The sequence below is a fragment of the Aethalodelphis obliquidens genome, unplaced genomic scaffold, assembly GCF_003676395.1.
Source record: "Aethalodelphis obliquidens isolate GAN/ISIS:26980383/991018 unplaced genomic scaffold, ASM367639v1 scaffold70, whole genome shotgun sequence".
NCBI classification, from domain to species: Eukaryota; Metazoa; Chordata; class Mammalia; order Artiodactyla; family Delphinidae; genus Aethalodelphis; species Aethalodelphis obliquidens.
In genome coordinates this window covers 4,845,927-4,867,977 of record NW_020838014.1, presented here as the reverse complement: position 1 = coordinate 4,867,977, position 22,051 = coordinate 4,845,927, and the positions used below count along the sequence as shown (strand labels likewise).

General features: G+C 44.2%; 1 protein-coding gene across 8 annotated transcripts in view; it reads left to right on the top strand.

Annotated features, from left to right (window-relative positions):
* The window catches only part of IGSF3 (immunoglobulin superfamily member 3), a 98,862-nt gene that overhangs the window by 46,653 nt on the left and 30,158 nt on the right, over positions 1-22,051 (top strand). For 7 of the 8 annotated variants that reach the window (XM_027091043.1, XM_027091038.1, XM_027091039.1 and 4 more), the window contains 3 exons: positions 8,180-8,557; positions 16,268-16,678; positions 21,189-21,578. In XM_027091043.1, coding sequence (XP_026946844.1) covers positions 8,180-8,557; positions 16,268-16,678; positions 21,189-21,578 — 1,179 coding nt within the window. Of the gene's footprint in view, positions 1-8,179; positions 8,558-16,267; positions 16,679-21,188; positions 21,579-22,051 lie in introns of those variants that run through there. The other variant, XM_027091044.1, reaches the window with a different exon arrangement.

The window sequence follows — 22,051 nt, the reverse complement described above, 5'->3', positions numbered from 1 at the left end:
GATGTTGAGCATCTTTTCGCGTGTCTATTGGCCATTTGTGTATCTTCTTTGGAAAAAACATCTGTTCAGATCCTCTGCCCACTTTTTAATCAGATTGTTTCTTTGCTGTTGAGTTGTATGAGTTCTTTATAAGGACTTTATTTTCTTTAGAGCAGTTTTGGTTTTTCAGTAGGATTGAGAGGAAGATACAGAGATTTTCCATATACCTTTAGTCCCCACACATTCATAAATTGCCCCGTTATCAACATCACTCATCAGAGTGGTACGTTTCTTAACCAAGAATGAACCTGTATTGAAACATCATAATCACCCAAAGTCCATAGTTGGCCTCAGGGTTCACTCTTGGTGTTATACATTCTGTGGGTTTGGACAAATGTATAATGAACGACATATATCCATCCTTGTATTGATAGTATCATACAGAGTATTTTCACTGCCCTAAAAATACTTTGTGCTCTCCGTATTCATATCCCTGCCCTCACAACCACTGATCTTTATGGAGACTGATTTGTCTCCATAGTTTTGCTTTTTTCAGAATGTCATTTACTTGGAATCATACAGTGTGTAGCATTTTCTGATCGGCTTCTTTCACTTAATAATAGGTATTTTCAAGTTCCTCCGTGTCCTTTCATGGCTTGATAGCCCATTTCTTTTTACTGCTGAATAATATTCCATTGTCTGGATGTATCACAGTTTATGTATCCGTTCACCTACTGAAGGACATCTCATTTGCTTCCAAGTTTTGGCAGATATGAAGAGAGCCGCTGTACATATCCATGTGTAGGTGTTTGTGTAGACAGAAGTTTTCAGTTGCTTTGTGTAAATACCAAGGAGTGCAATTGCTGAATTGCTTGGTAGGAATGTGGTTACTTTTACAAGATACCACAAGGCTGTACTCCAGAGCATCAGTACCATTTTGCATTTCTGTTGCAGGAAGGGAGACCCCTTCCAGGGCCCGAGAGCGGGCTCTCGTCTAACTCTCGGAAATGAATTGTCCGAGGAGACACACGTGCTGACAAAGCAGGAGACTTTATTGGGAAGGGGCGCCTGGGCGGAGGGCAGGAGGGTAAGGGAACCCAGGAGGACTGCTCTGCCACGTGGCTCACAGTCTCAGGTTTTATGGTGATGGGATTAGTTTCCGGGTTGTTTCTAGCCAATCATTCTGACTCAGGGCCCTTCCCGGTGGCATGCACGTCACTCAGCCAAGATGGATTCCAGCGAGGAGGATTCTGGGAGGTTGGTAGGACATGTGGACTGGCGTCTTCTCTCTCCTTTTGACCTTTCCCGAATTCTTCCGGTTGTTGGTGGCTTGTTAGTTATGTGTTCCTTACCAGATCTCCTGTAGTAAAATAACGCATGCAAATTGTTACTGTCTTTGCCTGGCCAGGGTGGGCGGTTTCAGTCAGTGCTTCCCCTAACATGTCCACCAGCAGTGAATGAGCATTCCTGTTGCTCTGCATCCTCACCAGCATTTGGTGTGGTCAGCATTCCAAATTTTGGTCATTCTACTAGGTGTGTAGTAGTATCTCATTTTTGCTTTAATTTGCATTTCCCTGATGATGTCTGATGTGGAGGGACCATCCTTTCATATGCTTACTTGCCATCTGTATATCTTCTTTGGTGAGGTGTCTGTTAAGGTCTTTGGCCCATCTTTTAATCAGGTTGTTTTTTTTTTCTTTGTTTTAGGAGTTCATTTTATGTTTTACAGTACAGTTCATTATCAGATGTGTCTTTTACAAGTATTTTCTCCCAGTCTGTGGCTTGTCTTCTAATTCTCTTGATATTGGCTTTTGCAGAGCAGATGTTTTAAATTTTAATGAAGGCCAACTTATCATTTATTGCTTTCATGGATAATGCCTTTGGTACTAGGGCTGCAAGGACATCACCATACCCAAGGTCATCTGGGTTTTCTCCTATGTTATCTTTTAGGAGTTTTTAATTAATTAATTTATTTATGGTTGCATTGGGTCTTTGTTGCTGCACGGGGGCTTTCTCTAGTTGCAGCGAGTGGGGGCCGCTCTTCATTACGGTGCGTGGGCTTCTCAATGCGGTGGCTTCTCTCGTTGAGGAGCACGGGCTCTAGGCATGCGGGTTCAGTAGTTTTGGCATGTGGGCTCAGTAGTTGTGGCTCACGGGCTCCAGAGCACAGGCTCAGTAGTTGTGGCGCACGGGCCCAGTTGCTCCACGGCATGTGGGATCTTCCCGGACCAGGGCTCAAACCCATGTACCCTGCATTGGCAGGCGGGTTCTTAACCACTGCGCCACCAGGGAAGTCCACTCTTAGGAGTTTTATAGTTTTGCATTTTACAGTTAGGTCTGTGATCTATTTTGAGTTAATTTTTGTGAAGAGTGTAAGGTTTGTGTCTAGATTCATTTTTTTTTTTTATGTGAGTGTCTAGTAGTTTGAACACCATTTGTTGAAGAGACTATCTTTACTCCACTGTTTTTCCTTTGACCTGTGTCAGACATCAGTTGACTATATTTATGATGCTAATGTAAATGGTATTGTGCTTTTACCTTTAGATTCTATTTATTAATTATTGGTATATAGGAAAGCAGTTGACTTTTGTACATTAACCTCTTGTATCCTGCAGTCTTGCTGTAATCTCTTAGTTCAGGAGTTTCTTTGTCAATAAAAACTTTTTTATTTTTACATAGGCAATCATGTCACCTGCAAACAAAGACAGTTTTATGTCTTCCTTCCCAATATATATACATTTTAAGTCTTTTTCTTGCCTTATTGAAAAGGAATGGTGAGAAGGGACATCTTTGCATTGTTCCTGATCTTAGTGGGAAAGCTTTGAGTTTCTCACCATTAAGTGTGATGTTAGCTATAGGTTTTTTGTAGGTAGTCTTTATCAAGTTGAGGAAGTTCCATTCTGTTCCTAGTTTACTGTGAGTTTTCTTAATGAAGGGGTGTTGAATTTTGTCAAATACTTTTTCTGCATCTGTTGATATGACCATGTGGTTTTTCTTTTTTAGTTTGATGTGATATGTTATAATACATTGACTGATTTTCGAATGTTGAACAACTACACCTGGGATGAATCTCATTTGGTTCTGGTATATAATTCTTTTTATATTTTTTGGATTCAATTTGCTCATATTTTGTTGAGAATTTTTGCACCTATGTTCATGAGAAATATTTGTCTGTAGTTTTCTTATAATGCCTTTGTTGATTTTGGTATTAGGGTAATGCTGGCCTGATAGAATGAGTTAGGAGGGGGTATTCCCTCTGTTTCCATCCTATGAAAGAGATTGTAGAGAATTGGTATAATTTCTTCCTTAAATGTTTGGTAGAATTCGCCAGTTACCCCATCTGGGCCTGGTGCTTTCTGTTTTGGACAGTTATTAATTATTGATTCAGTGTCTTTAATAGGTATAGACCTATTCAGATCATCTTTGCTTCTTGTGTGAGTTTTTGCGGATTGTATATTTCAAGGAATTGGTCCATTTCATCTAGGTTATCAAATTTGTGATCATACAGTTGTTCATAGGATTTCTTTATTATTCTTTTAATTTCCATAGAATCTTATAATTTCCTCTCTTTCATTTTGGATATTAATAACTTGTACCCTCTTTTTTTCTTTGTTAACCTGGCTACAGGCTTATTGGTTTTATTGATATTTTCAAAAAAAACAGCTTTTGGTTTCATTGACTTTTCTCTGTTGATTTTCTGTTTTTAATTTCATTGATTTCTACCCTAATTCTCATTTCTTCTGCTTACTTTGGATTTACTTTACTCCTAATTTCCTAAGGTAGAAACTTAGATTATTGACTTAAGATTTTTATTCTTTTCTAATTCAATGCTATAAATTTTCCTCTAAGCACTGCTTTCCCTGCATATCATAGGTTTTGCTAAGTCATATTTTAATTTTCATTTATTGATAGTTTAAAAGTATTTTTTAAAATTTCTCTTGAGATTTTCTTCTGTGACCCGTGTGTTATTTAGAGGTGTGTTGTTTAATCTCCACATATTTTGGTATTTTCCAGTTATCTTTCTATTATTGATTTCTAGTTTAATTCCATTTTGGTCTGCCAGCAGATATTATATGATTTCTATATTCTAAAATTTGTTAAGGGGTATTTTATGGCCCAGAATGTGGTCTGTGTTGGTGAATGTTCCATGTGAGCATGAGAAGAATGGGTATTCTACTGTCGTTGGTTGAAATAGTCTGTAGATGTCTATTGTATCCAGTTCATTGAAGGTGTTGTTGAGTTCAGCTATGTTCTTATGGATTTACTGCTTGCTGATTCTGTCCATTTCTGAGAGAGAGGTGTTGACATCATCAACTATGCTAGTGGATTCATCTTTTTTTCCTTGCAGTTCTATCAGTTTTTGCCTCATGTAGTTTGATGCTCTGTTGTTATGTGCATATGCAGTAAGACCTGTTATGTCTTCTTAGAGAATTGACTCCTTTAATCATTATGTAATGTCCTTCTTCATTCCTGATAATTTTCCTTACTTTGAAGTCTGTCTAAAATTAATATAGCCACCCCAGCTCTTTTGATTAGTGTTAACATGGTATATTTTTCTCCATTCATTTACTTTTAATGTTTGTCTTTATGTTTAAAGTGGGTTTCTTGTAGACAAGATATAGTTGGGTAGTGTTTTTAATCCACTCTGACAATCTCTGTCTTTTAATTGATACGTTTAGACCATTGACATTCAAAGTGATTATTGATATAGTTGGATTAATATCTACCATATTCATTACTATTTTTTGTTGCCCTTGTTTTTTGTTCCTATTTTTGTCTCCCACTCTTTTTATGTCTTTTGTGTCTAGTCCTTTTTATACAGTTATATATAATACTTGGATCATTTTAATTTAGAGAAGTGATAACTTACTTATTGCAAAACAAAGAGTACAGAAATGTCTAAAGTAAAAAATGTTATTTTTGATCCCTGCCCAGAGGAACCTTCTATTGTAGGCTGAGAGGGAAGATGGAAGGGACAGTGGCGTCAGGAGGTGCCTTGGCCAGGGTCGGGGCTCTTTTTTTTTTTTTTTCTTTGCGATATGGGGGCCTCTCACTGTTGTGGCCTCTCCCGTTGCGGAGCACAGGCTCCGGACGCGCAGGCCCAGCGGCCATGGCCCACGGGCCCAGACGCTCCGCGGCACTTGGGATCCTCCCGGACTGGGGCACGAACCCGTGTCCCCTGCATCGGCAGGCGGACTCTCAACCACTGCGCCACCAGGGAAGCCCGGGGCTCTGTCTTTTTGAAGGTAGCAGCATCTAGGAAAATGAGATCCGGACAGCAGGGGCAGTGCCAGGAGAAGGAAATGGGGAATGTGGGGTATAGAATGGGAATTAAACTGTTGAGAAGAAAAAGTTAATTTCTATTTCTATGTTAAGGTCCACTTCCTAAGAGCAGCATTATTTTTAAGGGTCAGAGGCCCTTTGTGGGGTCGGAAGGGAATGCAGAAGATATTTAATAAGCAGGTGCAGCTGAATGTGTATGGTTAAAGTGCAGTCTAGTATCTATTTATTTATTTATTTGTCATGTTTATAACCGGCTTCCGACTCGGACAAGTTGTTTTGACCCTGATGCCCTGGCTCATTCAGGCCACTTAACACTGTTTACCTTTCAGGGGAATAATGTGTATGATCCTCCGATCTAGTGCTTTTGTAAGGTCTGTAAATAGAATGCAGTCTAGGTGAGCTCAGTATTGCATCATCATAGCCAGTATCTGATGGGCCTCAGCTTCTTACTTCTGCCCATTCACTAGAGGAGAATAAAACTTTCTTGACCCAAATCAGCAAAGGGAGGAGCTCAAGGCTGTTGAGAGTCTTAAACCAGGATCTGGTCTTTAATTTGGGCACCTGGCTGGCACTCTGTCGATAAAGACATCTCGACACTGCTCTGCATTAGAGTTTTTAAAACTCCTAATGCCCAGGCTTCTGCACACCAGACCAGTTACATGGGGTGGGGCCCGGGCCCTTTTAGTTTTTAAAGCTCTCCAGGTGATCCCAGTGTGGGTCTAAGGTTGAGAAGTAGTGCCCTAACAAAGATGCTGGCTGGCCCTGACCTGCTAGCAGCCTTCTTTGCAGCGGGTGGGGCGTGGTTGTGGCTGTTTTGTCGTAGAACATTGAAATGCAGGGAGACCTAAAAGTTATGAATGTAGTTACATTGTTTTCAAAGTTCTGCATCTCTGGAGTACTGCAAACATTTGGTTCAAGTGTCATTATATACATATATATATTTTTAAATTGTTGTAGGACACAGTAAAAATGTTACACACTAAATTTTAACATACTGAAAATAACTAATGAGCTGTCTTCTCCATGACCTTCAATATAGTTGTGAATGCTGTCAACCAGAATGTATCACGTCAATTCACGTACCACGTCCATCTGTTGATTTGCCACCTCTCCCCACCCCCCTTTTCACTTTCCTTGCTTCTGCTGCTTAAGCCAAGGTGGGGTTCCATGCAAACTTTTGTTTGGGAGAAAAGGTTGTGCACGAATGAAAGTTTATAAGCCACAGGCCTTTCCTTGTAGCGTCTGTTTTAGATTAGATCAGCTTGCTTTGAGGCTCAGGCATCCCCCGGGCTGGGCTTAGAGCTGCATCCTGCTAGGATTTGAGCCGTCCCGGCTGTTCCCCAGCTGGATCCACTGCAGATAAGTTTAAGCTGGGGCAGCTGTGATTGCCTTTTGGCGGGAGAGTGGGAGAAGCTTTCATGGGAGTGGGAGTGGGCTGCAGCTGTGGGTGGAGGTGGGTGACCCCACAAATGGTGTCATCGTCAAGAGGCCATTGGCGTGTCCTTAAGGGCTCACTGGCCCAAATCCTGTCCTCTCTGGGTCCAGAGCCACAGAGTATTCCAGCCAGGAGGGGCCCTAGCTAGCAGCTCTTTCTTAAGGACTAGTTATGGGCTAGGCCCCATGCTAGGGGCTTTATATATGTTATCTAATTAAGTCTTTTGATAACTCTGCGAGGCACACATGATTATCCCTATCTTACAGATGAGAAAACTGAAGCTTGGAGAGGTTAAGTAACTTATCCAAGGTCACAACTAATCTAATAAGTGACAAAGCCAGCATCGGCACACGTGCTAGTCCACTCCAAAGCCTCCTTAGAAATCATTTTGTGGATGAAGAGATCAAGGTACAGGAGAGGAAAAGCAGCTTGTCCAAGATAGCACAGCCAGCTCCAGTTCCTGGCAAAGCTGTGATTAGCCCTCCCCTGCTCTTTCTGCCACAGTGCTGTGCGCCCCCTGTTGTCAAGGGGAAGGCCACAGGGGTGTGCCCCCCTCCCACCTTCTCAGTGGCTCAGGCAGAATCAGTTGTGCTGGCATGGAATGAGTAAGCAAACTCACTCTATTTCCCGCCCCTGAGTCTGCGAGGGGAGACCATGTTAAGAACATGGAGAAGGCAGGCAGAGGCCAGGCGGAGACGCGTATCCCAGCCAGAGGGTGGGGCGGCCGGTGGTGAATCAGAGCTCAGCCTCCAGAGCAGCCCGACTTCCTTGTTACGGCGGCGGGGGGGGGGGGGGGGGGGGGGGCGTCAGTTGCCCCCATCGGCGGCGTGTGGGCATCTGGGCGTCAGGGATGTGCGTCAGCCCTTCCCATTCCTGTTCATGTGGACTCCGAACAGCGGCCTGCAGGAGCTCAGCTTTGCCTCCGCATATGGAGGAAAGAGGGTAACGAATGCTCTACCTAGTATCATGGGAGTAGCTACCTCTTGCAAATAAGGGTGCAGCACCAAAGAAAGGGCCCCAGGACTCCCTCCTACCAGCCCTCTAATCAAGAAAGGAGCATTTATTTAGTTTCAGCCAGATTGCAAGGCAGTTGGTTTTATTTGTTTTCCTCTGAATTTGTGCCAAGGATTCAACTTTTCCTGCTCATTTTATTAAAAACTTTATAAAGGGCATTAATAAATAGATATAAAACTGCCGCATAAATGACAGAGGGACTAAATGAAATTCCCAAGAGTCAGCCATTGAATAAGTAACAGAACCATGTCCTTGCGTGATCAAATTCCCATATATGCAAATTAGAGACAGTGCTTTACCACGGTGTTTTAATTAATATTTATAAATCAAAGAGCGCCTCAGAAAGGGCCAGTAAGCTACTTATATTATTACCATGTCACACGAATAACAAAACCTTTGAACATTGCTGCCTGCTTTGCATTTTGGTCTGAGAAGTAAGTGAGCCTGTTGTGTGTGTCTCCCCCACAGGGGTAGTGTCAGCACAGCGGCAAGTCGCCGTCCAGGAGGGACCCTTGTACCGCACAGAGGGCTCCCACATCACCATCTGGTGCAACGTCAGTGGCTACCAGGGGCCTTCTGAGCAGAATTTCCAGTGGTCCATTTACCTGCCTTCCGCCCCTGAGCGCGAGGTCCAGATTGTCAGCACCATGGACTCTTCCTTCCCTTACGCCATCTATACCCAGCGTGTCCGCAGCGGGAAGATCTACGTGGAGAGGGTCCAGGGGAACTCGGCTTTATTGCACATCACCGATCTCCAGGCCCGGGATGCCGGGGAGTATGAATGCCACACGCCCAACACCGATGAGCGATACTTCGGGAGTTACAGTGCCAAGATGAACCTCATGGGTAAGGAGATAACTGTGTTCACATGGCTGCTGTTCTGTCTGAGTGTCATAGTCAGTGTGAGCTGCTATCATAAATTATCATAGACTGCACTGGGTGCTTAAACAACAAGCATTTATTTCCCAGTTCGGGAGGCTGGAAGTCCCAGATCAGGGTGCCAGCATGGTTAGTACTGGTGAGAGCCCTCTTCAGGGTTGCAGAGTACTGACTTCTTGTTGTCTCCTTACATGGCAGAAAGGGAAGGAGAAAGCTGCCTGGGGTCCGTTTATAAGGGCACTAATCCCAGGGACTTTCCTGGAGGTCCAGTGGTTAAGACTCTACGCTTCCACTGCAGCGGGCACGGGTTCAGTCCCTGCTCTGGGAACTAGGACCCTGCATGCAGTGTGGTGCAGCCAAAGAAAAAGGTGGGGGGCACTAATCCCATTCATGAGGGCTTCACCCTCATGACCTAATCGCCTCCCCAAAGCCTCATCTCCAGATACCATCACGCTGGGGATTAGGTTTCAGCACAGGAATTTGGGGGGGAACATAAACATTCAATCCATAACACTGAGTCACTTCTTTTATAGTGCAGTTTTATTTGACTTTAAACCTTTTAAAATCCAAAGCTCCCCAAATATTTTAGAGGTCAACAGGTAGCATAAGTGAACCAAGTTTGTGTGTTCACTTGTAAATAGTAGAAAGCTGAAGCTAAAACTTAAAGAAGATCTAATGCAGATGTTAAGAATTTCAGAGAAGGTTAACTGACCCTCGAGCTGGTGAAAGGGGATATAAAAATATAAGGCAAGGACATTTGTGGTTGATAAGCTGAAGAACTGATGAGGAACACTAAGCAGGTGACATCAGCTGGAAGAGAGGCCAAACCTCTAAGAAACTATGGGCCTTTGTTTTTTTTTTTAATTTAATTAATTTATTTTTTATACAGCAGGTTCTTATTAGTTACCTATTTTATACGTATTAGTGTATACATGTCAATCCTAATCTCCCAATTCATCACACCACCACCACCACCCCTCCCGCCACTTTCCCCCCTTGGTGTCCATACGTTTGTTCTCTACATCTGTGCCTCTATTTCTGCCCTGCAAACTGGTTCATCTGTACCATTTTTCTAGGTTCCACATATATGTGTTAATATACATATTAATGCATATTTGTTTTTCTCTTTCTGACTTACTTCACTCTTACTTACAGTCTCTAGATCCAACCACGTCTCAACAAAAGACCCAATTTCGTTCCTTTTTAGGGCTGAGTAATATTCCATTGTATATATCTACCACATCTTTTTTATTCATTCACCTGTCGCTGGGCGTTTAGGTTGCTTCCATGACCTGGCTATTGTAAATAGTGCTGCAATGAACATTGGGGTGCATGTGTCTTTTTGAATTATGGTTTTCTCTGGGTATATGCCCAGTAGTGGGATTGTTGGGTCATATGATAATTCTATTTTTATTTCTTTAAGGAACCTCCATACTGTTCTCCATAGTGGTTGTATCAATTTACATTCCCACCAACAGTGCAAGAGGGTTCCCTTTTCTCCACACCCTCTCCAGCATTTGTTGTTTGTAGATTTTCTGATGATGCCCATTCTAACTGGTGTGAGGTGATACCTCATTGTAGTTTGGATTTGCATTTCCCTAATAATTAGTGATGTTGAGCAGCTTTTCATGTGCTTCTTGGCCATATATATGTCTTCTTTGGAGAAGTGTCTATTTAGGTCTTCTGCCCATTTTTGGATTGGGTTGTTTGTTTTTTTAATATTGAGCTGCATGAGCTGTTTATATATTTTGGAGATTAATCCTTTGTCCGATGATTCATTTGCAAATATTTTCTCCCATTCTGAGGGTTGTCTTTTTGTCTTGTTTGTAGTTTCCTTTGCTTTGCAAAAGCTTCTAAGTTTCATTAGGTCCCATTTGTTTATTTTTGTTTTTATTTCCATTACTCTAGGAGGTGGATCAAAAAAGATCCTGCTGTGATTTATGTTAAAGAGTGTTCCTCCTATGTTTTCCTCTGAGAGTTTTAGTGTCCAGTCTTACATTTAGATCTCTAATCCATTTTGAGTTTATTTTTGTGTATGTTGTTAGGAAGTGTTCTAATTTCATTCTTCTACATGTAGCTGTCCAGTTTTCCCAGAACCACTTATTGAAGAGACTGTCTTTTCTCCATTGTATATCCTTGCCTCCTTTGTCATATATTAGTTGACCATAGGTGTGTGGGTTTATCTCTGGGCTTTCTATCCTGTTCCATTGATCTATATTTCTGTTTTTGTGCCAGTACCATATTGTCTTGATTACTGTAGCTTTGTAGTATAGTCTGAAGTCAGGGAGTCTGATTCCTCCAGCTCCGTTTTTGTCCCTCAGGAGTGCTTTGGCTATCCAGGGTCTTTTGTGTCTCCATACAAATTTTAAGATTTTTTTGTTCTAGTTCTGTAAAAAATGCAACTGGTAATTTGATAGGGATTGCATTGAATCTGTAGATTGCTTTGGGTAGTATAGTCATTTTTACAATATTGATTCTTGCAATCCACGAACATGGTATATCTCTCCATCTGTTTGTGTCACCTTTGTTTTCTTTCATCAGTGTCTTACAGTTTTCCGAGTACATGTCTTTTACCTCCTTAGGTAGGTTTATTCCTAGGTATTTTGTTCTTTTTGTTGCAATGGTGAATGGGATTGTTTCCTTAATTTCTCTTTCTGATCTTTCATTGTTAGTGTATAGGAATGCAGGAGATTTCTGTGCATTAATTTTGTATCCTGCAACTTTACCAGATTCATTGATGAGCTCTAGTAGTTTTCTGGTGGCACCTTTAGGGTTCTCTATGTATAGTATCATGTCATCTGCAAACAGTGACAATTTTACTTCTTCTCTTCCAATTTGTATTCCTTTTATTTCTTTTTCTTCTCTAATTGCTGTGGCTAGGACTTCCAAAACTATGTTGAATAATAGTGGCGAGAGTAGACATCCTTGTCTTGTTCCTGATCTTAGAGGAAATGCTTTCAGGTTTTCACCATTGAGAATGATGTTTGCTGTGGTTTTGTCATATATGGCCTTTATTATGTTGAGGTAGGTTCCCTCCATGCCCACTTTCTGGAGAGTTTTTATCATGAATGGGTATTGAATTTTGTCAAAAGATTTTCCTGCATCTATTGAGATGATCATATGGCTTTTATTTTTCAATTTGTTAATATGGTGTATCACATTGATTGATTTGCATACATTGAAGAATCCTTGCATTCCTGGGATAAATCCCACTTGATCATGGTGTATGATCCTTTTAATGTGCTGTTGGATTCTGTTTGCTAGTATTTTGTTGAGAATTTTTGCATCTGTGTTCATCAGTGATATTAGTCTGTAATCTTCTTTTTTTGTAATATCTTTGTTTGGTTTTGGTATTGGGGTGATGGTGGCCTCATAGAATGAGTTTGGGAGTGTTCCTTCCTCTGCAGTTTTTTGGAAGAGGTTGAGAAGGATGGGTGTTAGCTCTTCTCTAAATGTTTGGTAGAGTTCACCTGTGAAGCCATTTGGTCCTGGACTTTTGTTTGTTGGAAGATTTTTTAATCACAGTTTCAATTTCATTACTTGTGATTGGTTTGTTCATATTTTCTATTTCTTCCTGATTCTGTCTTGGAAGATTATACCTTTGTAAGAATTTGTCCATTTCTTCCAGGTTGTCCATTTTATTGGCATAGAGTTGCTTGTAGTAGTCTCTTAGTATGCTTTGTATTTCTGCAGTGTCTGTTGTAACTTCTCCTTTTTCATTTCTAATTTTATTGATTTGAGTCCTCTCCCTCTTTTTCTTGATGAGTCTGGCTAAAGGTTTACCAATTTTGTTTCTCTTCTCAAAGAACCGGCTTTTAGTTTTATTGATCTTTGCTATTACTTTCTTTGTTTCTATTTCATTTATTTCTGCTCTGATCTTTATGATTTCTTTCCTTCTACTAACTTTGGGTTTTTTTCATTTTTCTTTCTGTAGTTCCTGTAGGAGTAAGGTTAGATTGTTTATTTGAGAGTTTTCTTGTTTCTTGAGGTAGGCTTGGTATTGCTATAGACTTCCCTCTTTGTACTGCTTTTGCTGTATCCCATAGGTTTTGGATTATCGTGTTTTCATTGTAATTTGTCTCTATGTATTTTTTGATTTCCTCTTTGATTTCTTCAGTGATCTCTTCGTTATTTAGTTACATATTGTTTAGTCTCCATGTACTTGTGTTTTTTACGTTTTTTTCCCTGTAATTGATTTCTAATCTCATAGCATTGTGGTCAGAAAAGATGCTTGATATGATTCCAATTTTCTTAAATTTACCGAGGCTTGATTTGTGACCCAAGATGTGATCTATCCTGGAGAATGTTCCATGTGCATTTGAGAAGAAAGTGTAATCTGCTGTTTTTGGATGGAATGTCCTATAAATACCAATTAAATCTATCTGGTCTATTGTGTCATTTACAGCTTGTTTTTCCTTATTAATTTTCTGTTTGGATGATCTGTCCTTTGGTGTAAGTGAGGTGTTAAAGTCCCCCACTATTATAGTGTTACTGTTGATTTCCTCTTTTATAGCTGTTAGCAGTTGCCTTATGTATTGAGGTGCTCCTATGTGGGGTGCATATATATTTATAATTGTTATATCTTCTTCTTGGATTGATCCCTTGATCATTATGTAGTGTCCTTCCTTGTCTCTTGTAACATTCTTTATTTTAAAGTCTATTTTATCTGATACGAGTATTGCTACTCCAGCTTTCTTTTGATTCCCATTTGCATGGAATATCATTTTCCATCCCCTCACTTTCAGACTGCATGTGTCCCTAGGTCTGAAGTGGGTCTCTTGTAGACAGCATATATATGGGTCTTTTTTTGTATCCGTTCAGCAAGCCTGTGTCTTTTGGTTGGAGCATTTAATCCATTCACGTTTAAGGTAATTATCGATATGTTTGTTTCTATGACCATTTCCTTAATTGTTTTGGGTTTGTTTTTGTAGGTCCTTTTCTTCTCTTGTGTTTCCCACTTATAGAAGTTCCTATAGCATTTGTTGTAGAGCTGGTTTGGTTGTGCTGAATTCTCTTAGCTTTTGCTTGTCTGTAAAGCTTTTGATTTCTACGTCAAATCTGAATGAGATCCTTGCCAGGTAGAGTAATCTTGGTTGTAGGTTCTTCCCTTTCATCACTTTAAATATATCATGCCACTCCCTTCTGGCTTGTAGAGTTTCTGCTGAGAAATCAGCTGTTAACCTGATGGGAGTTCCCTTGTATGTTATTTGTTGTTTTTCCCTTGTTACCTTCAATAATTTTTCTTTGTCTTTAATTTTTGCCAGTTTGATTACTATGTGTCTCGGCATGTTTCTCCTTGGGTTTATCCTGCCTGGGACTCTCTGCGCTTCCTGGACTTGGGGGGCTATTTACTTTCCCATGTTAGAGAATTTTTCTACTTTAATCTCTTCAAATATTTTCTCGGGTCACTTCTCTCTCTCTTCTCCTTCTGGGACCCCTTTAATGCGAATGTTGTTGTGTTTAATATTGTCCCAGAGGTCTCTTAGGCTGTCTTCATTTCTTTTCATTCCTTTTTCTTTATTCTGTTCCGCAGCAGTGAATGCCACCATTCTGTCTTCCAGGTCACTTATCCGTTCTTCTGCCTCAGTTATGCTGCTATTGATTCCTTCTAGTGTATTTTTCATTTCAGTTATTGTATTGTTCATCTGTGTTTGTTTGGTTTTTAATTCTTCTAGGTCTTTGTTAAACATTTCTTGCACCTTCTTGATCTTTGCCTCCATTCTTTTTCTGAGGTCCTGGATCATCTTCACTATCATTATTCTGAATTTTTTTTCTGGAAGGTTGCCTATTACCACTTCATTTAGTTGTTTTTCTGGGGTTTTATCTTGTTCCTTCATCTGGTACAAAGTCCTCTGCCTTTTCATCTTGTCTGTCTTTCTGTGAATGTGGTTTTCCTTCCACAGGCTGCAAAATTGTAGTTCTTCTTGCTTCTGCTGTCTGCCCTCTGGTGGGTGAGGTTATCTAGAGGTTTGTGCAAGCTTCCTGATGGGAGGGACTGGTGGTGGGTAGAGCTGGGTGTTGTTCTCAGTGATGGGCCTTTGGAACCGTGACTCTGAGCTGCCTGGGGCGCTGCTGAGTCAGGAAGCTTATGCAGTTGCAGGACCATGCTCAGACCTGAAGTGGGTCTGTGTGTCCTTTGGCTCCAGCGTGAGGAATTTGGTACCAGCTGTCTCCCTTGGCCCCTGGATGATGGAGGAGGTGGTGGAGAAGGGAGAGGGATTTCATTGTGGCCGGCTCTGCGCCACAGTGTTTGCCAATGTGAAGGGTCAGAAATATCAAGGCTGTTCTGTTTTTCTGTCCACGTCATAATTTCCAGGCTTAATTGTGATAATAAAAACTAGAAATTAAGATTTCGACCCTTCACATCAGAGAGGGGGTCATGTTTAGTCTCCGCAGGAAACTGCTGACCAGGTGACCACAGAGGAAATCTCATTGCTTGCCTGACTCATGCCCATACCATGGCTTCCTTCCAGCCCACGAACATGACACATGTTGACACATGAATAATATGAAAATTAAACCTACTAAAAAATTGAGGATGCTGCTGCTTCTCTCTACCACAACCTTTATTTATTTATTTATGTACGGCTGCTTTGGGTCTTCGTTGCTGCGCACGGGCTTTCTCTAGTTGCGTCGAGCGGGGGCTACTCTTTGTTGTGGTGCACGGGCTTCTCATTGTGGTGGCTTCTGTTGTTGCAGAGCACGGGCTCTAGGTGCATGGGCTTCAGTAGTTGTGGCTCGCGGGCTCAGTAGTTGTGGCTCGCGGGCTCTAGAGCACAGGCTCAGTAGTTGTGCTGCATGGGGTTAGTTGCTCTGTGGCACGTGGGGTCTTCCTGGACCAGGGCTCGAACCCGTGTCTCCTGCATTGGCAGGTGGATTCTTAACCACTGCACCACCAGGGAAGTCCTTTTTTTAAAAAAAAAAAAAAGAAGAAGAAGAAATAACCTTCCTAGTGCACTGCACTGCTGACATGGGGGTGGCTAGAAGGGAGAAAATGAGCAAGTTGTATAGAAAATGGGAAACTCGAAGTTCCAGGAACTCTTTTTGTTTGAAGTTCAGTGAGAAGGCAAGTTAAAATGTCTGGAAGCAACACTACCGTGAACAACAAAATCTTATTTGACCTGACAGAGAATTCCTTTTACATGTTATTTTCAGGGAGTTCATTTATTATATAAACTGAAATTTGACCCACTTTCTTTTAAGTCTACAAACGTTATTTTACTTATGTATTTTTTTTATTGAAGTATAGTTGATTTAGAATGTTTCAGGTGTATAGCAGAGTGATTCAGTTATACACACATAGATTCTTTTTCAGATTGCTTCCCATTACAGGTTATTACAAGATATTGAATATAGTTCTCTGTGCTATATAGTAAGTCCTTGTAGTTTTCTATTTTATATATAGTAGTGTATATCTGTGAATCTCCATTTCTGAATTTATCCCTCTGCCCCCTAGTCACTTTTTATCTGAGTGTTATTGAAATATCAACCAGGTAAGTGTAAGCGCCAAAAAATTGCAGTCCAAATCCAAACAGAAAACTCGTTCGGTTTCTGTGCCCTCTGGGGTCCTCCATGGCCACACAGGGACTGTCGAAGGCTGGTGGGTGGGAGCTCAGCCCCACAAGTGTACGATCTGTGGCTTTGTGACCGTGTCCCATGGCTGTTCCTGTGTTGCAGTGATCCCGGACTCCCTGCAGTCCACTGCTGTGCGCCACACTCTGCACAGAGTGGAGCAGGACCCCCTAGAGCTCACGTGTGAGGTGGCCACGGAGACGTTACAGCACAGCCACGTGTCCGTGGCCTGGCTACGGCAGCGGGGCGGCGAGAAGCCGGTGGAGGTCATTGCCCTGAGCCGGGATTTTGTGCTGCAGTCGAGCAGCGACTACGCGCAGAGGCAGAGCCTGGGGGAGGTGCGCCTGGACAAGCTGGGGAGCGGCACCTTCCGCCTCACCGTCTTCCACTTGCAGCCCTCCGACCAGGGCGAGTTCTACTGCGAGGCCACCGAGTGGATCCAGGACCCAGACGGCTCGTGGTACCCGATGACCCGCAAGCGTTCTGAGGGGACTGTGGTCAACGTCCAGCCCACCGGTCAGTCTCTCGTCCCCACTCTCTGTCTGGCAGGGAGGGTGGTCGGACAGGCTGTGCAGACCCTTCTGGCGGTTCTGCAAGTACTCGGGGTACATAGGGCCCAGGTAGCCTCAGCCCTGACCTCCTCAGGCTGCACTCCCCGGGCCCCTGAGTCCAGCTGGGCTCTCGACCGGAGCCAAAAGTTATTGCTTGACCGCCTCAGCTGGGCTGGGGGCGGGTGTTCCCATGGGCCTTCGGTTCCCTGGCTTGGTTGGAAGTTGGTGGCGTGCCGTCCTGGAGCTGCAGCAAGTGCCCAAGGGCCTTTCCTTGTGTTACTGCTCACCTTCAGTGAGGGGCTGCCATTGTCCTGGTGAGCGGAGCTGTGGTTTGTGGGAGGTGAGCTGGGGCATCTGAGGCACAGGTGGGGGGGCCCCCTTCGGGACCTGTAGTTTGACACCCCGCCACCCCACCCCATCCCATTTGCTCCAGTCAGATGGCGGTGGTCTTGGTCTTTGCATAGCTTTCCTGCCACCTGGTCTTCTGCCATCCTAAGGGTGTGCTTCAGACTTACCTAATAGCACAGATTCCCAGGCTCAGGCAGTGCAGATTCCTGAGTCAGCCTTCTGTGGTGGGACCCGGGAAGCTGGATTTTCAGTACACTTCCACCGTCTGTGCTTTGTCAGACGCAGAGCTAGAGGTAAAAGGGCAGAAGCGACTCTCTGGACATCTAATGGGCGTGAGGGCTTTTACGAGAAGGGTTGGGCTCCCGCGCTGGGAGCACTTTATCTGCTCTGTAGGACCCAGAGCATTTAGCCGCTTCTGGAACTTCCGGTACTAAACCTACAGAAGGCACTTTATTTCATATTTATCCCTTCCCTTCCTGGCTGGTGTTAAGAGCAGCTTCAAAAGTCTGGGCCAGATTTTAAGTCTTAGCGCTTTCAAATTAGGTTGCATCAGTTAATCTTCTTTATTTTAATCTTACCAATTTGGAATGAGGATTTTTTTGAATTTGCCCAGCAAATGTATCCAGACGAAGCCAGCAAAGGGAAAACTAGGTGAAAAAATAGTTGATGACTTCACTCCGTGTCTGTGCTGCTCTGGTTCAGTGGTTGCAGCCCCAATGCTGCCCTTCTCTTAGTTGATTTCAGTCAACACTTAATAAGTCTCTGCAATACTGCAGGTGTGGCGATAGGCATCGGGGATTCAGAGATGAATAACGCTTGGTCCCTGCACTCGGGGAACTACAGATGTGAAAGCCAGTGGCTGAGTGAAGGGTGCCCTGGGAACATGGTGAATGTGAAGTGTTCTTGCAACAATGTTTTCCCTGGGTGGGGTGGTTGAGGAAAATTCAGGAAAACCAACACATTTGGTGACTTGAGCTGAGCCTTGAAGCTTGAGCAGACATCAGGAGGAGACGCATGAAGGTACAGAATTGTTTGACCTGCTTGGTAAGCACAGAGAAGTCAAGGGTGAGCAGATGTTGAGTTCCGGATCAGGAGTGGTGAGAGGAGATAGGAAAGGTGGCCTGAAGCCCACATGCTAGAATGTGAGCTTGGCCTTGACCCTGTGGTCCGAGCATTTCAAGTTGTTCTCCTTAGAATCTTAGGAGTCCTGTAGAGGTGCCTGAGCGGTCGCTTGTGGGTGGGCATGTCTGTATGTTCATGTGCATGGGTGCATGCCATGGGGTGCTTGAGGAGGGCATTTGAAGGCTGCGGTGTTTCCCCTTTGCCTGAACCAAATGTTTTCTGTACTGGGCAGCAAAAGACTTTGTATGAGGAAAGGAAGGGCTCCCCGCTACCGCCCTGCCTGAGCATAGCTTGAAAACCACTGCTGCCAACATTTGGAGGAGGGAATAGAGATTTTTAAGCAGAGAGTGACACAGTCAGGCCTGGGTTTTAGAAGGGAACAACCATGGAGGCCACCTAGTGTTGGCTAAACAGGTTGGGTCTGAAGTTGGGAGACCAGGTAGGGAAGGGCTGATAAGGCCAGGGCTAGCTCAGTGGCAGTGACCTAGGAAGCGGGCAGTGGGTGCTCGAGGCAACAGAATGGAGAGTGTGTGGAAGGAGGAATCCGAGGCTGGGGCTTCGGGGGATGCCTGGAACTGTGATAAGGAGGGATGAGGCAATGTGCCAAGTCTTGCTTGAGGGCCTCTGCTTCCCCTTCAGTGGCAGCACTGGGCGTCTTTGCATTTGTTCTTGTAAATTTTCGTCAAGGAGTCCATGCCGCAAGCAGACCTTCATAGAGATGCTCAGCACGTGAAGCACCCAGCATGTGATCAGACGTGGCACTCAGAGGCTGAGCTTGGGAGCGATGAGGGCCCAGGATAACTGTGGCAGTAAGAGGTGGTCAGGGGAGCAGATTCGAGAGACAGAGTGGTCAGGCCAGCGGGAGAAGCAGGAGGGATGGTGTCATGGACCCAAGGGAGGAGAGCTGGTCCAGAGGCTAAAACATACTTGAGAAACGCCTTTGGTTGTGATGGGCAGGGGGTGTCATTGGGGACATTTGCTGGGTCAGTGAAGTGTGGGAGAAGGCCCAAAGCCCAATTTCAGTGAGCTGAGGAGTGAGGGGGTATTGGAAAAAGCATAAATCGATTTATGGAGGTTTAATTGACTGGGTATAACAAGGGCAAATGGCTGTGCAGAAAAGAGGATGGTTTGCCCTGAATCTCATCTTCAACCTGGGAATGTGAAAGCTTCACCAAGCCATGGGGAGATTCCCGTGAGACCAGAAGACTCTTCGGCCGCCAAAAGAAGACAGCCACTGTTGCAGCCAGCCTAACTCTGAAGAAGTAGGAAGTCTGAGGTCTGGGGCACCTGTTTGCATGTCTTCAGTGGCATTTATGTGGAAGGGGTGCTTTTTTTTTCCCCCCCCCTAAAATCTCTGATGTTGAGGTATAGATTACTGTAATCTGGTTGACCAGAAAGCCAGTATGTGGCAAATGACATGGGCTCCGTCCCACGTGGGTGTATGCCTCTAGGCAGAGGTTGGCAGAGTGAAACCCAGGTCTCTCAGCTTGTTCTTTTGGGAAGGGAAGCTGAGGCAGCAGCTGTCACTTTAGAAGTGAGCCCTTGGAGTCGTTGAGGGTAATTCGCTTTGTCAGGAAGTTTGGGTAATAAAGGAAGAAGCTGATTCACTGGAGAAAATGGGTGTTGGGGGCAAGACCCTGGCTCATGTGGGAGGGGAGGAGGTGGAGAGCCTGAGGAACAGGTGGGTACAAAGCCAAACTTGAGCTGGAGAATAGGAATGTGGAAGCAGCACTCTTGTGATTGCTGTGTTTTTTAGGGAAACAGGATTCTCATCTGCTTGAAGAGTGCATGGGATAGGGGGATAAGAATGGGGCAAGGGCCTTAAAGATAAGATACCACTTCAAGATAGCGGTAACGGCTTGGAAATGCCAGTGTGGGGAAGACAGTCGAGATTGGAGCTAATGGTTATACAAGGAATTCAAACATCCCTGTAAATGTGATTCTCCAGTCAATGTTTTCTTTAGAGGCATAGAGCTAGAACTGGGAGGGGAAGGACTTGGGCAGTACTTACAACTGAAGCCTCTCCCACCCAAGGCTCTGTGACTCTGTTTTCCAGGACCCTTCACTCCTTTGTCTTCTGCCACGGGTGCCTGTGAGATACGATCATTATCTCATGGCATTGGCAGTCACCGTGCACCGTTACATGGTGTGTGGGACAGTTAGTGGCGATGAGCCCTTCTTTGATCACGCCCCCCCCCATGCCTGGTTTAACTCCTAGCTCTTTGAAGGGTGCGTGGGTTCATTGACCATTTCAGAGGTCATCTGGCTGTCCTTGGAAGTAGGTACTTTCCCACTCCATCTTTCTAGAGATTTGATCTGACAGGTGATAGATTAGTGAAAAGACATTAGTTTTCACTTTTCCTATGCAGTTTTGTTAGGGATTGTCTTACCTGTGTCTTACTTCCAGTATTCACTTGGGGGTGGAGGACATCTTTCTCTCTCTCTCTCCAGATAGATAGATAGATAGATAGATAGATAGACAGATTTCTCTCTCTCTCCCCAGATAGATAGATAGATAGATAGATGGATAGATAGATAGAATGTTTATTTAGATTGGGGTCAGCACCTGGGGCACCGGGTAATTTGTCTCACAAGTCTCAGCAGGGTCATGTCTATAATATTTACTGAAAATATTTGTAATCCTGATGCTTTAATGGAGTTCTGGGCATATAGATGAAGGATGGACCTTTGTAATCTGCTGTGCAAGTGAAATTAGGAGTGATATTGCTTGCTGATCTCAGAGTCTAACCTGGGGCATTACACGCTGCAGACAGAGCCCTGTCGACTTGACTGGGATAGCAAGCCCTTTAGACTCTCTGGGTCTGGCTACCTTGGAGTTCCCTCTGTGATATTCGAGAGTTTTTCTCTCAAGACAAGTGTGGAGGTGCCTTCCCAGTAGTCATCTTGGTGAGGAGGTGTGGGTGGCGGGAATTTGCTGATGCAGTTTGGAGAGCTGGTGCCCTCGGTCACCCAGAATGCAAACGTTTTGTTATTTGTTTTCTCAGACAAAGAGTTCACCGTTCGGCTGGAGACCGACAAGCGGCTGTATACGGTAGGTGAACCGGCGGAGTTCAGGTGCATCCTGGAGGGGCAGAACACTCCCGACCGTTACTTTGCCGTCTCCTGGGCCTTCAACAGCTCGCTCATTGCCAGCATGGGGCCGAATGCTGTGCCGGTCCTCAACAGTGAGTTCACCCATCGGGAGGCCAGGGGCCAACTCAAAGTGGCCAAGGAGAGCGACAACGTCTTCGTGCTGAAGATTTACCACCTCCGCCAGGAGGACAGTGGGAAATACAACTGTCGTGTGACAGAGAGAGAGAAAACAGTCACCGGGGAATTCATCGACAAGGAGAGCAAGCGTCCCAAGAACATCCCCATCATCGTCCTCCCCATCAGTAAGTGCAGGGATGTGCTGCTTCCTCCTCCTCCCACTCCTCTGGTTCAGTAGCTAGCACCATCTGACAGAAGTCGGGGGAGAGGAGAAGAGCTGTGGGGAGGGAAGGGCAGGGCGGGGCAGGTTCAGTCCGAGCTGGCAGAGAAAACCCGTTACGCCCTCTCCTTTCTCCAGCTCACCTGCCCACACTTAGCAACCCTGGTAGGCAGAGCGCCGGGTGTATGTTTGCAGGCTGGAGAGGGGCACGGCAGATCCTAGCGCTAGCAGCTCTGTGTAAATGCCTGCAGTGCCAGCTCAGCCTGGATGCCAACCAGGAATCCAGGACAGCTGTTTGCTCCTGTGTGGGAATGAAGTCCCAGAAGAAGTGGGTGGATGCCCGTCTTGAAATCTCACTTAAGAGGGTTGGTCTTTTATGGGAGGATTTTAAATGCTAAAGCGCATTATTAAGAAAGATTCGCTCTCTGGGTTTTGGAG